Source organism: Lissotriton vulgaris, chromosome 6 (assembly GCF_964263255.1).
Source record: "Lissotriton vulgaris chromosome 6, aLisVul1.2, whole genome shotgun sequence".
Classification (NCBI taxonomy): Eukaryota; Metazoa; Chordata; class Amphibia; order Caudata; family Salamandridae; genus Lissotriton; species Lissotriton vulgaris.
The window spans coordinates 1,853,380,843-1,853,396,398 of record NC_141694.1 but is presented as its reverse complement, the minus strand read 5'-3'; the positions used below and the strand labels follow the sequence as shown (position 1 = coordinate 1,853,396,398).

The 15,556-nt window shown below is 44.8% G+C and overlaps 1 protein-coding gene across 1 annotated transcript in view; it reads left to right on the top strand.

Moving 5' to 3' along the window:
* IFT172 (intraflagellar transport 172) overlaps positions 1-15,556 on the top strand; it is a 1,181,874-nt gene that overhangs the window by 157,611 nt on the left and 1,008,707 nt on the right. Inside the window, exons 6-7 of the mRNA XM_086928171.1 lie at positions 7,279-7,358; positions 11,671-11,758. Of these exons, the coding sequence (XP_086784297.1) occupies positions 7,279-7,358; positions 11,671-11,758 (168 nt within the window). The remainder of the gene's footprint in view (positions 1-7,278; positions 7,359-11,670; positions 11,759-15,556) is intronic.

Genomic DNA, 15,556 nt, shown 5'->3' with positions numbered 1-15,556 from the left:
CCTTTCTTCTTGGTTGCGGGTCTTTCTTACAGCCCCTATTTATCAGAGACAGGTTGATGTCTCTGTATGGTCTGTATAGCCATCTGGCTAATTGTATTTGTTTTCAGTCCTCTGACTGTCTGTTTTGCCAGGAGAACCCCCCTTCTTGCCAGGGGTTGACCCTTGCCCTATGTGGGGTATTAGCTGGTGGCAGGTGTCTGCATCTGCCTTTGTTCGCTCCTGTGGAGTTTTCATTATGGGTATTCCTCCGGGATTCATATACCCCTTTTCTGCGTCCCGCAGGGTCGCATCTCTCTGTTTGTGGTGCTTTAACTCCCGGTCTTGGTCTCTGCTATGTGGTATCTACCTCGCATGGCCTGGCATCATACTTTTTGTTACATGGTCTGTTCCTTGACGTTGGCCCTTTCTGGGTTCTCAGTAAGGAGTTGCCGTGGGCCTCTCTGTTATATGATTGGTATGTCCTTTTAGCTTATTCACCAGAAGATTTCTACACAACCCAGCTGCTTCAAAGCAGGGATTACTATGTCCTGCTGGCATTCCTAATGTGGCTGCCTCGTGGAGCTGGTTCTACTTTACCTCCGCTCTTCCTGGCATCTAGGACCCGTGAGTTGGTCCTGAGCACTACTCCCTGGTTAGGCTAGTCTTTCCTCCTAACTGTCCGGCGTGGGTACTACTCCCTTCTTCCGGACCGGATGCTGCTTATAGCATGGACTAGTCCCACTTTCTGTATAAATGCGGGTACTTTTGAGCGTACCAGAGTCCCTGGTTTTAGCCGGATTTCAGCATCCTCTCAGGACCGTTTCTGCGCCATGATCTTCCTATTGGCTTGTGCGAGCTTTTCTGCTTTGGTCTTGGCCCTGTCCTCTTACATCACAAGCTCTTCTCTGGCGTTGTGGCCTTTGCCATCTTGCTATTATGTGCATCATGGCTGTTCCTGCTGTCTTGCTTTCTGGTTCTCTTCTGTTATGGTACTACAGGCACCCTCTGGCTGTGTATGAGCGCACTTCTGGCTGTGTATGAGCGTCCTTCTGGCTGTGTATGGGCATCCTTTCAATGCTCTCACACATGTCTGGCTGGAAAAGGTCTCCGCAGTACTCTTCCTCTGTGGTACATGTGGGGGCGGTCTGCGTTCTCTCCACCATACCACTTACCAGTCTTTTGGGTTCGCTGGTCGACTACCGCATCCTGCGGTTCTTTCAATCCATAGATTCAGTTCTACTTCCTGCGAGGTGCTGAACTCACTTTTTCACACCAGTTTCTTTACTAGATGTGTTTTTGTTCCATGTCGACCCGTACTGGGCAGGGATTAGTATCCTGCTGCCTTCGTATCTTTACAGGAGCAGGTTCAACAGTGTTTTACCCTGTTCGAGTTGTTTAGCTGTGGCTAGCTCTGGCTTCTTGTCGACACCTTGGATCCTGTGGATCCTTCATGCCACTTGCTTGTCTTCTTTCAAAGTGGGCATTTTTTAATCAGGCACAAGTGTTCTGGCTTTGTGTTTTCCTTCTTTCATCCCCTCTACATATGGGGTTTTTCGTGCTATTCTGGATGGGCTGTGGTGCCCTCGCCTCCCCTTGATTCCCGCTCTCTTCAGGGCATAAGGGTCTGGTGGTTGGCTTCGCTGTCATTTCTGTCCCCACTGTGTTTCGTCCTTTGGTTGATGACACTGTTTTGGTCATGTTATTAACGGCTAGGTTCTCTTTGAACCTTAGTGGGGTTTAGTCGCAGTCCCGCCTCCTCTATGGGTATGGCTTTGGTATCTATTCTAAGTTAAGGAATCTGCAGCTAGACGTCTCTATCAGATGAACAAGTTACTTACCTTCGGTAAGTATGTATCTGGTAGAGATATAGTCTAGCCGCATATTACTTAACACCTGCCCATCCTCCCCATCCTGCAACAACCTTTTCAGGTTGGACTTCTTGCCTTCCCCTCCCTTTAGGTGGTTAATTCTTCTGCGGGGTGACGTCTTCTCTTCGCAACGACTCACGAGGCTACATTCTGTTTCGTGGCTCTGCTCTGCCCATTCTTGTGATTGGACGGTATGCTCATATGCCATGTGTCCTTTACAACCCTTACCCTGGGTTGTCTGAAGAGTCTAATTCTTCCCTTCTATCTTCATCAACCATTTGAGGTCTCTTGCCTTCCCGGCCCTTTACAACCCTTACACTGGGTTGTCTGAAGAGTCTTATTCTTCCCTTCTATCTTCATCAACCATTTGAGGTCTCTTGCCTCCCCGGCCCTCTAGCGGTTGCAGTCTCTGAAAAATGCTGCATTCAGCAGGTCTATTATTCGGATCTGACGTCTCCTTTTGGGTGACGCTTTATGGTAGTTTGTCCTTACTCCTGGGTTCTGGGCTGGCTGTCCTTCACTATCATATATTATGGTGGCGGCCTTTCTGCCGGCTGCTGTGATGGTTCACCAAGGAGCTATGGCTCAATGGTGAGTCTTGTGTCTCTGGTGGCACAGGCTTACACAGGCCAAGGGTTCAATCCTGCCTATGCTCTACATCTTCTTCTGTTTCCGGGGGACGTTTTGGACTTAACAATTGCGGGGGCCCCTCCCAGAGTGGTGCCTGTTCTTTTCCCTCCCTCAGTTTACAATATACGGTGCCTGGCACTGTCTTTCTCTAGTGATGTTTCTTCACCATACCTTGCTTTTTCGTTTTCTGCACACTGTTCCCATATTTTCACAGTTTTTGGTGATGGCTTCGCCTTCTGATGTGGAAAAGTCTTCTGACGAAAACTGATGTCGGCACACTGGGGCGGGGCATATATGGCTCCGCTGAAGTCATGTCCATGAACGACATCAGGGCGGAACCGTACGGAGGCAGTGCCCAGAGGTGCTGCTGCGCAACATTTTCTGGGTTCAGTCTGACGCCTGGGGATATTCCAAGTTAAGGAATCTGCGTCTAGACTATGTCTCTACCAGATACATTGTTATCCAAGGTAGTAACTTGTTCATTGGTTAGTGTTGTGTGTAACTGGGGATCTTTACCAGTTCAGATACTCGCCATCTGCGAGATTTGGTCTATTTGTTGACCTGCATGAGGCAAGTAATTGAAAGTAGGGAGCTGTGTTGCAAATGCACCCATTGTTGTCATCTGTTCTGTTGGGGTTTGTGCGTTTCATTCTATGAAGAGCAGCTATAGCCATATTGACTTCAAGAACCCCTAGGCATCTGGATTGCTTTGCCTTTTTATGCTGACTTCATCCACTCGTCCCCATTGTAAATGCTGCATATTGTTATGAGTGCTGTTGTGAGGTGATTTAACCCAACTAAATGGAATTTCTGGGTTGTACTGGATTAGTGTTTTTGATACTGTCTAATTTGTTGTGGATGGTGTTTGGAAGTTGTTGCTTGGGGTGGGGTGGGCTGGGCTGATATTGTGATTGCAGTGATATTTATTTATTTATATAGTTTTATATAGCGCGAACAAGATCCCAAAGGATATCAGAGCGCTTTACGTTGGTGGAGAGGAAAGAAGGAAATATACACAGCAATTGTGGGAAAAAACCCAATGATAAATAGTAAGCAATGGTACACATAAAAGGTACAATATTAACCAGACGATAAAGTCCGTGACCGTTAGTTGTGCCATAGAGCTAGGAACAAAGAGACAGCCACCTTATGAGTGCCACAACCCCGTATGGTAGGAATTTGCTCAGAACTATATGGTCCATCTGCATTGTGTTGGATGCAAGCTTAATGTTGTGTTTAATATTCCTGTTGGAGGGCCATCTTGTGGAAAGAAAGCACACAATAAGCAATGCAAGCCACCTTCACCTATATGTGGATCCAACAGAAGCCCCCCCGACCAGACTGAAGACATCAGTAAATAATGAGTGGGTATCTCCCGGACTGTGGTGCTGTCTGATTTCTTTTCCCCCGTCGCCCCCATTTCTCTCCTTACCTGGGTATGAGTAGAGGATAGACCAGGCTTTCACCTATCTCGTGGCTGTTGCAGCAGCCTCTGCTCTGTTGTCTCGACCTAATCAGTATTGCTGCCGTTGCCTGGGATAAAGTGAGTATCTGTCATAAAATTAGAAAAGAGTCTGCCTTGAAGAATGGCATAGTGAAAAGATACCACTAAGCTCGTTCAGTTGATTCGGATTCCCCGCACTCATATTCCCTACCCTTGTACTGATGTTGGGGTAAATTCCTACTTTTCATCTCCCTACTCCCCCTGAATGCATGTATCTCTGTAGTAGTAACTACCACATAGTTTCAGTGTCCATATGTGTGTCTTCTCATTTGACCCTACTACTACACAGTTCACCCCCTTCCAAAACTTAGTACTTAGTCAGACACAGGGCTGGCTTTAGCACTTGTGGCTCCTGGTGTGGCAATCTTTTTTGGCAACCCCGCCCCCACCCAACCCTATATGACCTCCTCCTCAGATTTCCTCACTACCACCAGGCAGAAGTGTCCCTCATCTCTCCATATCTCCTCTCTGACATACATTTCATTAGTTCGAAAGCTGTAAATGCTGGCTTTACTAATCCACTCAGCTGTTCACATAAAATACAGATCTGTTCTTTGCAGCCGGCATATTAACCTTCTGTGCAACTTTATGGCGATTCAAAACTGCAACTAGTCAAAACTTGGATCTCTCTCTTTAGCAGGAACATTAATCGCAAGAGTTATCTTGACATTTTTATTGCTGCCTGAAAGCTGGACGTACAAGGAACTCTGCTGCGGGTTCTTTTAAATCGTATGTTATAGCTAAACAAAGCGCCCCACCATCCCAGGGTCAGGGCCCCCTCCTCGCACTGCCCTAATCGTGGCCCTGGTCAGACACAAACTGAGCACAGTCCTTGTGCCCAACTGCTGGCTACAACACTTGAGGAGCTCTCCCTTCTGCTTTGTCCCTGTTGTAGGCTATCGGCCAGCTCCAGCAGACCCCCTTCTTGACCAGGTTCAATATGACCTTCCCCACTGCCACACATCTTTGATCAGGAGCCACCATTTGAAAATATCCTTTTATTCCCCTTGCCCTCCTCACCCCACCCGCCCCATCCCAAACATTGCTGGGCATCAAACACCCATCGCTCCACCTAATCAAGGATATGTTTAATTAATTTTATTTATTTATTTATTTATTTATGCGATTTTATATAGCGCGAACTTTACCCGAAGGTGTCAGAGCGCTTTACATAGGACCCAGTTTCAACCATAAGGACTGATGGTTACAATCGGAAAAACAGATTTGCAAATTTTTGACTTACATAAGAACCAGTTGAAAACATACGGACTTAGGATTACATGCTTTATAAAAAAAGGTACAAACAGAAAAAATTTCAAATGTACAAGAGATAGAGTCACACAAGGAGGAGATACAAATGGATAAACTCTAGGCATATACTAGTGATATTTCTATCTACATAGGGAAGGGGTAAGACTGGATATACTCTAAAAGTCACATAGGAATGGAAGAGAGCAAAGCGGACTACTGCATGTCCTAGTGATTAGAGTTATCTCTATATACATAGGAAGGGATGAGACCGGATATACTCTAATGGACACATAGGAATGGTAGAGAGTACAAAGGTCTACTGCATATACTAGTGATTAGAGTTATCTCTATATACATAGGGAGGGGATAAGACTGGATATACTAAAGAGTCACATAGGCAAGGTATATGGTGCACGGTCTAAAGCAGATACCCTTGATTAGAGTTATTACAATAAGTCGAAGAGCAGAGTTCCATAAGTGTGGATGCAGTCACAGAACAAAGGGAGGGTGGGAGGGATGCAAGGGTATGGAGAGAAGGGGAAGCGGAAAAGGGAGGGAACATTTGAGGATCATCCACGGGGGAAAAGGTTAATGGACGAGGGAATGGGAGGAGGGCTAGAGTCCAGCAAAACTGTCCGAAAACAGCAGCAAAGTGATGGTCAGGACAAAACAGAAAGTCAAGAAGTCCAGGAGTGAAGGTGGGAGATGAAGCTAAAGGCCAGCCGCAGGCGCGTCACCATCTTGGAGAGCTTGCAGTCAGCCGTCTCGGTGGGGGAGAGAGTGCACCAGGTGGTGAAGGCCATGTTGACGCTGTTGGTACGGTCACGCGTTGGCCATGGGGCGCTGCATTGCTGCCGGTGGGTTGTGTGTGGATTCACCCGCAAGCAGTGTGGACTCCGGGAGCAGCAGCACATTCAGAACACTGGTGCCATGCCAAGCATGCCCAGGACAGGCAAAGGTATATTTCCATTTCCGTTCGCAGTTGGGAAGCTATGATTCTTTTAAGAACATGAGATCCGTCCATATTGGATTGAAAAACCAAAGGCTAAGATCAAAAATTCCCCCATACCATTCCTTCCTTATGGCTACTCTCCTGTACCTAATACCTGCTTCTTCATCCTCCCCTCACTTGCCTGTTCACCCTCTGCTCCCCAGAACTAACTGTTGACTTTGTTGGCGTCAACATGCAAATACTGGCCGATAACTATCCTCCGTTGCCAAATGGCTTCAATACCTGCTTATATATCGCGAAGTGGTGAGAACTCGCTTTGGAGGGCCGTCAGTAAAGCCTAGGTCTAATAGAGTTAGGTGGCTAGATTCAGCCTTTTGGAGTCTTTCAAAGAAGACAATAGTACCTTGCATGAGGAAAAGGCCAAGGATTGGGTCATAGTTGGTTGATGTCTTGTTTGCAAAGTCTGCAGGCTCTTTGTTAAAAGTGAAGCCTAATGTCAGCTGTGTGGCCAGAAAACATGGTGATTTACCTTATAAAGGTCACAGAGGAATCGATAAATAATGGTTATTTATCAATCTTTTCATAACTGCTTTCTTTCATTGTCCATAGCATGCTACAAAAATATTATCTGGCATTGACTATATCCGTGGCAAAATGCCCCTGTTTCCTTATGTTGCAATATTCAGAAAGGGCTCAATCGATAAAATTAAGATCTGTGCACCCAGTGTCTGGAAGTGTAGGAGGTTAACAGAGCGGTGTTGCCATACTATTTGCATTACCATTAAAAATACCATTCAGAAAGTTTTATAACATTTGACGCTTTCACTTGAATCTCAGTCAAATCAATTTTTAAGTGACTCATTGCATGCTATTGGTAAGTTTAAATAAATCTGCAGTTGAGACTTACATTGTAAAAGGGCTAATGAAGTGCATTTACGTGATTTTTACTGGGCAGATTTGTATGCCTAAACTGCACCGTTCATGCTGCTGTTTAAATCTGGTTAACTGTCTTGACTGTACACCCCCGCCTGGTTATGTTGTACTATTACGTAATCGCCTGATGACTGTCTATACATCTCTTTTTTTCCCTGAAGGTGCGGTTAGCAAATACCAAGACAAATAAGTCCTCAACCATCTACGGAACAGAGTCGTACGTGGTTTCTCTAACATCGAAGTAAGTATTTATCGATGGCTCTGTCCTTTACCGGTCAGGTGGCACATGATGTCTCAGTGCAATTCTTCATGGCCTGGGCGTTTTAAACACAACCAGCAATCACTGGCTAGCATAGGCTCCGTTATCCAAGGAGTTGACAAATGGTATTGTTTAGTCTAAGGCGATGGGAGTTTGGAGGTGCCTAAGGTTGCTGCACTGTTTCTAGTTGCATTTGTTTCATTGGTGTTTTGTGGAATATAGATCTCTGCTGAATACTCTGCGGCAGTCATATTTGAATCATATTAGTCACATCCTTACCTTAATCTATTGATGTCTTTGTGCTTGGAAACGATATATCTCTCTCTCTCCCTCTCTCTCTCTATATATATATATATATTTATATATATATATATATGTATATATATATATATGTATATATATATATATATATATATATATATATATATATATGTGTGTGTTTTTGTATATAGTGTCAACATGCTGACTTAGGGAAAGAGCAATAAATATTGTTTTTTAGAGGACATAGAAGTTGTTGGTTACCATATGTGCTAAAATATGAGAATTAGAAAGGTCTCAGTATTTAATAGATAAAAACATTACTAGGCAACCAGGTAGGTAGAAATGTTTGTTGTGGGTCACTCTGTTCGAGGAGGTGGTACGAGATAAACATATACCTTCAACCATGAGTGAAGCTCTCCTGGTCACCCTATTAAAACCGGGCAAGCCTGCTGATTACTGTTCATCATTCCGACCTCTGTCACTCTTGAATACCAATTCAAAACTATTTGCCAAGATCCTGGCTAATCACTTGGTTCCACTGCTCCCTCGCATTATAGGACCTGAACAATCAGGTTTTGCACCTGTCCGTTCTCTTATATACAACTTGTGCACCCTCCTTGGAACGGTCTCCCGCATCAACCCTGAAGGCCGCGTAGTGGCAATTTTCTTAGACGCAGAGAAGGCAATCAATTCTGTCGAGTGGGGGTTCTTGCTCTCAGTTCTGCATGGAGGTGGGAGACTTTTTACAAAAAAGAGAAATATATATGAGCACACCAAATGGAAATAAAATCAAAACAGACCAGACACTCATCTGTTTACGGTACAGAGGCATTCTAGGATATTTTGCATATCACATCATTAAAAAAAGAAAGCAGCCCTATTAAAGCCTCCTTAAAATACTTACAGAACTCCCCCTTAAATCTAGTGTACGCCCAATTTAATAGGCAGTCAAGACAGTGCTTATCTGCTTAGTCAACTCACTTCCATAGACAAACAAATTGAGGTTCATTTTAAGATAGTGGTAGATTTAACTTCCTTAGCCTCCACACACGCCAAATATAACAGACAGTACAATTTTGTATTTTGACATTATCAAAGCTTAACTCCCATGTTAGATTTGTGCCCGAGATATACTGAGCTTATAGAACAATGTAGATGGTATTACGTTCCTCAATTTTAATTTGGTCCTAAAACGCGGCTGTATTAATGGGTTGGTTAATTTAATAATTCAGCTGCACTCATCTTGTAATTAGTTAACTTTGATCCCTGAAAGTGACTTGCTAATGTGGGCAACCCAAGGCAAGTGGATGGCCCAATCATGAGACAGTAATGCTGCAAGCCCTGTTGATTCACTGCAGTGGATGAACTACGTTTCAACGCAGCTAAGGGGGATATCTTTTTTATCCCTAGTTGTGATCTTAATAACCACAACAATGTCAATATAGAGATGTGGAATATTTTTCTAAAAAGGTGATTTTGACATCAAACTAATAACTTACAATTCCCCAAATACCACAGGTCTTGGTAACTAGTCAGAATAATGTTACTTTGATATCCTGTGGTGAAGAATCATTACTTATAGGGAATCATCATTGTAACGACTGACAAGCTTCTGCATGCACCTTGTCCTCCAGTCAAAACACGTTGTGAAGAGTCTGTTATACTTTGAATTTGAACTTGGCTTCCACTGTTACATAGTGAGTGTTTTAATGCAGGTTTGATCTGTTGCATTTCTTCCACCTGAAGGTCAATCTGACTGCTTGTTTTAGTACTCGTGGTTGTCTTTCAATGGTTCTGTAATTCAGCGGAGCTATAATTAAGGATCTAGTCTGCTGGACTCTGCCACATGTGAGTGGGAATGACACGCAGAGCAGTGAAAGGCATGCATTTGTTGCTTAGACCACAAGAGTTTTGTGGTGTGAGAGATACCTCTGAATCCAAGGCTGCTTCACCCTTTGGTGGGGCAGGCCACTAGACTAATGGCTGTGAAAATTAATTGAGGGGCAGATGTATCATTGTAGCAGTTTGCGAGTCCTTAATAACGATTTTTACGAATCGCTAATAAGGACTCGCAAAATGCTATGTAAGTAGGAATCGCAATAATAATTGCAATTCCTAAATATTCCTTAATTGCAAATCACAAATTGCGATTCGCCATTAAGGAATACCTTCCCATTCATTCTTATGGGCCTAGAGGCCCATAGGAATGAATTGGAAGACATTCTCAATTTGCAAGTACCCATTAGGTACTCGCAAATTGTGAATGCAATTTCAAGGGTGCAAGGGTGTCAAAAGGACACCCTGTAGCACCCCTAAAATATGTATTTGTGCACATGTGATGCACATACATGCCCAAAGGGCATGTACGTGTGCCACATAGCACTTTAAAAAATGCAAAAAAGTGAATTTTTTAAAGTAATTGCAAATTACCACCAACTTCATTTTGGTGGTAATTTGCGATTCCTTAACTAAAATTCGCATAACTTGGGTGCTTCCTGCATTGCATTTAAGGAATCGCAATTTGTGATTCCTTAAATGCAATTGCCAATCAGGGAATCGCAAATTTTGCCATTCCCTATTTTGCAAGGGCCTTTTTGGATGATACATTCCAAAAGGCCTTTTCCTGTTCTCCCTCGGGCCGATTCTGAGAATTGGCCCGTTTGCGAACGGGAAAAGGGCTTCATACATCTGACCCGAGTCTCTTAACTGGTGCTTCCAAGCAGCAGAATCTCTATTTGAGTGTTGTTTGTGTACTTGCAGCTTTCCCTCACCCCTCAACAGATGTTATTCAGGTCCTGTTTTCTGTTTTCCAAGCCTAGTTGTATCTGAGTATCAGCTTCAGATGTAAATGTGGTTTTATAAGTTTTGTTTGTAATGAGGCGCACACAAGAATATTTTGAAGAATGTTAGAGATAGTGGTAAACCCTGGGATCCTGAATTACATTATTTCAGATGAACGTTATGGACATTAGATTCTTTTAGCAATTTTTGTAGTATACCACAGGTTGCTGCTGACAAGTTGGGACAATGACTGCTGCTGATGCTCAGCCTCTAGGGCAATGGTGAGGAGAGCACCTGGGAGATGGGCAGAGTTGTTCTGTTGTATGACGAACAGGCATGTTTGTAGAATTGTAAAAATTGTGAGCAATGATTTATATATTTAAGCTGAAATCCAATACCTGCAGCTATTTGCCTTATGGCCTGCACTGAAAAACGCCAGACCTGGTTAGGTTATGCTATTGCATCCTCTGTGGATTTGCTACAGTATACAGTATGTGAGTAGGTGAACTTATTTTTAATAGGATATTCACAGTCCTAACAAAATCAGCAATTTACAAGTGTCCTTTAGAATAAAACTTATTGCATTATTCACTGTTCAGACACTTAGTAAAATTACACTATCTGACTTACTATCATGAGTCTAATTCAGAACCCATTCTGCAGTCAAGAATTGCAGATCCAAATTAACAGATTCATTTTCTATAGACATGCATGCCTCGAGATGGAAGACTCAGCAGATTGTTCACAGTTGCACTTTTAGGTCTTATGTGAACATGTCCTTACCTGTCCATGCCAGTCCCAGTCATATGTCTCAGGGTGGAAGATTTAGTAGAGTGTTCACAGTTGCACTTTTAGGGACAGTTATGTGAATATGGTCTTAGCTGTCCTTGTCAGTCCATCTAATATGCCTGAAGATGGAAGATTTGGCAGATTGTTGACACTTGCAATTTTAGGGTGTTATGTGAACCTGGTCTTACCTGTCCGTGTCAGTCCCTCTCGTAAGCCTGTAGTTGGAGGTTTCGGCAGATTATTCACACTTGTACTTTTAGGGTGTTACATGAACGTGGTCTTACCTGACCATGTCAGTTCCTCTCTTTTGCCTGAAGATAGAAGTTTTGGCAGATTGTTAACAGTTGCACTTTTGGGTGTTTTCTGAACGTGGGCTTAACTGTCTGTGGCAGTCTCTCTTCCTCTGATTGATACCACTTAAGATGTTTTTATTTCATCTAACTTTTGTTTTTTCCCTTCACAGTATATCAGGGAAGGGGATCCTCTCAGGCCATGCAGACGGCACAATTGTTCGTTACTTCTTTGATGATGAAGGATCAGGGGAATCCCAGGTATCAAAATGTTTTTTCATTTACATTCTCTAAGTATTTGCTAACCCTGTTGATGGGATGTCCACACCACCAAGGCTTATTTCGTTTTTAGGTCGAGCCTGGGCAGTGCATTCCCTGCTGCGAGGCATGCAGAAGTGGAGTATGGCTTTGAAGCCCGCCCACTCTCCGCCCATATTTTTAATTGGCTTGTGTCATTGTCCTTCGTAAACACTGCCTTCCGAGTGGGTATTAGGCTAGTTAGTTCCTCCTTGTCTGCATTTGTCACCTCCCCAAATAACTGGACCTTTTACTGGTGTTGTTACATGGTCTGCTTTATAAGTATGTGAGTGCCATTTTTTTAATGCTCTTCCCCTATTCCACCCACGACTTTGCAGCACCCTCCCACTTTTATTCTGAAGTAATGTATTTATTCAAATTACAGCGCAGTCCACTTTAACTATAGCGGTCACACTTATTTAGGACACAGCCTAGAACTTCTCTTACACGGAATGTCAGGAATTTACAATTTGCAGGAAAGGACGGAACCTGCTGCCTTAAGTTAGAGTCATCCTGCCAGAATTCTATCTATTCTCTAGTTTAAGTTAATGCCAAGAGCTTAATTACATCGTATAGGCTGAATAACCAATAAAGTTGCATTGTTTACAGACGCGTCCTTTTGGTTTTCATTCATTTTGACACTTGTTTCCCGACTTGTGCCAGCTGAGCTGACCAACCGGTTTATTTGTAAATCCTTTTAAGTGGATTTCGTATAGTATGTTCTCCAGTATTAGGGGTGTCTTTCATAGATTCACATGCCTGAATCATTCCCCGTCGTCGGAGTGGGAGTCCCACGGTACATAAAAAAGCAATAAAATGCTATAAATATATAGTAATACCAATAGAAATGAACCAGGAAGTAAAACAGCCAATGGTACAGTAGGCAAAAACTTCCCATCTATGACTATCATAGTCATTTTGTATAGTCCAAACTACAGCCAATCAGGCGCCAGCACCCACCAGAATGTTCTCCCCAGAGGCTCAGGCTCTCAGATTTTCTACCGCACGTCGTGTGAAGGGAGTCTCCCTGAGCTCTGCTCAGTTTTTTCTAACTTCTACTTCATCTGTGTCTTCTCTTCAGGATGTCTTCAAAGAAATCTCTCTTCAGAGCCTGTGACTGCTGTGGTAAGCCTCGGCTTTTTGAGAAGGATCCACACAAAAAGTGTATTTATTGTCTCTATCCAGACCACCAGGCCTCTGATTGTAAAATCTGCAGAACCATGCCTCAGAAGACTCTCAGAGATAGAGAGGGTCGTTTACTGCTGTGGTTGAAGAGGCTAAAGGATTCTTCTAATACTGTTTCAGAAGTAGACAGTGTCACATCTGCTTCCACTTCAGCCTCCAGGAAGAGATCTGCGCCTGAGGGAATGTCATCTCCCAAGGCTAAACTGCCTAAAAAACAACCACCTGCTAAAGGTCTGGATCAGCCTTCCACTTCTCAGGCTGTCCCCATCTCCAGGGGCATGGAAGGCGCTTCTGCTTCCTCAAAGGGGAAAAAACTCAAGCTTCCCCTATCTTCTGACAGGATTTTACCACAGAATTCATCTCCGCCTCCTGTGAAGTCTTCTTCAGCTTCCTCGTCGACGAGAACGACGACTTCAGTGACATCTACGGTAACATTTTCATCTCCTAAACCTAGTATGGTTATGTCCTCGTCTACGGCATCTCCAACGATGGTTTTTGTTTCTGTGAGGCCTATTTCGTCGACGTCCGTCGTCGACGCCTCGTCGTCGACGTCTTTAAAGACTTTACCGCCGACGAAAAAGACTCCGTCGACGAGCTCGTCGTCAGGCTCTACGCCGTCGACGAAAATACCACCGTCGACGAGGAGTGACTCGTCCACGAAGACGGTCCCGTCGACGAAGGGTGTCCCGTCGACGAAGGGTGTCCCGTCGACGAAGAGTGCCCCGTCGACGAAGAGTGTCCCGTCGACGAAGAGTGTCCCGTCGACGAAGAGTGTCCCGTCGACGAAGAGTGTCCCGTCGACGAAGAGTGTCCCGTCGACGAAGAGTGTCCCGTCGACGAAGAGTGTCCCGTCGACGAAGAGTGTCCCGTCGACGACGAGTGTCCCATCGACGACAGGTCTTCCGTCGACGACGAGTGTCCCGTCGACGACGACTATTTCGTTGCCGAAAAGTGCCCCGTCGACGAGAGGTGATCCGTCGACGACAAATCCATCGGAAGTTAACCCTCCGACGACGCCGCAGTTATCCTCATGCACGGCACTACAGGTGTGGTCTCCGTCGACGGTGTTTTTAACACCACGCCAAGCAGCAGAACAGCTGCGCAACACTGTAATGAGGCTTTCACCCCTGCGTGTTTCACCTCACAAGGTGTCCTCTGAAGTCCCAGACCAACTACTGGATTCTGACAGTGACAATGAGATGGTCCAGAATACTTTTGGACAAGCCACTAGCCCATCGGAGTTACATATTAAACTTCAAGATGATGAATATGAGGATCCTCACACTCCTGCTGAGGTATCGATGCCTGTCACTACCCCTGTTGGTCAAGTGCCTTTGGATTTAATATCCAACTTACAATTTATGCTGGACGATTACTATCGGAGGTTTCCACCTTCGGAATCGGCAGGTTCTGGACAAGCAACTCCAATTTCGGAAACGCCTCCACCCGTGCTCCCATCGGTGTGCCCACCTTCACACCCACAACCTGCTCACGAAGAGGACCCGCAATCCTCGGAAGATGACGACCAACGGGAGGAAGGAGAAGTGGACGATTTATCGGAGTGGGAGGACTATCAGGTCCAATCTCCTTCTACATCTCCTCAGACTGCGTCGGCCTCCCCTCCTGTTGATGTAGCAAATTTTCACTTGCTGATGGAGCGTGCAACCGCACGTTTTCATATGAAGATGGAGCATACTCAACAAGAATGTTTCCTTTACGATATTAAAGATCAGCCCAGACGACAAATTAAGACAATACCCATTGTGGAATTCATCTGGAAGGAAGGCGTTAAGGTGATGTCAACGCCGGCTTCCATTCCTCCAGTCTTGCCAAGAATTGATAAGAAATATAAAGCTCCAGACAAGACGCCTGCCTGTCTCATTGGACAAGCAAAACTTGACTCGGTAATTGTCCAGGCGGCTCAGAAAAGGGCCAGAAATCCGTCCTCTGCAGTTACGGCACCGCCGGATAGAGATGGCAGACGCCTAGACTCAATAGGAAAACGAGTTTCCACCATGGCTGCAACAACTGTCCGTGCTGCCAACGCATTAGCCATCTTAGGTCGTTACGACCGTCAAATGTGGTCTGACATCTCACCATTTATCGATCTACTCCCTGAGCCATCCAAGGCGGAAGCACTCCAGATTCTCCATGAAGGTCAAAGGACCTCTGAAGAGATAATTGATTCAGCTGTTGATGTGGCATCTACAGGTTTCCGCCAATTAGCAGGGGCTGCGGTTCTCCGTAGACAGGGGTGGTTACGTTCCACTGCCTTTAGACAGGAAGTGCAAAACCGAGTTCTAGACATGCCATTTGATGGCGAATATTTATTCGGCCCCGAGGTAGAGGAGGCCTTACAGACTATCAAGAAGGATACCGAAACGGCCAAATCCTTAGGCACTCTACAATTTCACAAGCCGCCCTTTCGAGGAGCGAGAGGACGAGGAACGTCCTTCAATAGAGGTGGATACCAGCAACAACATCAACAATCCTCATACCGTCAGGGTAATCAGCGCTACCAAAAGCAGCGCTACCAATCTTATGGGCAGAAAAAATCTCAATACACCCCAAACAGGG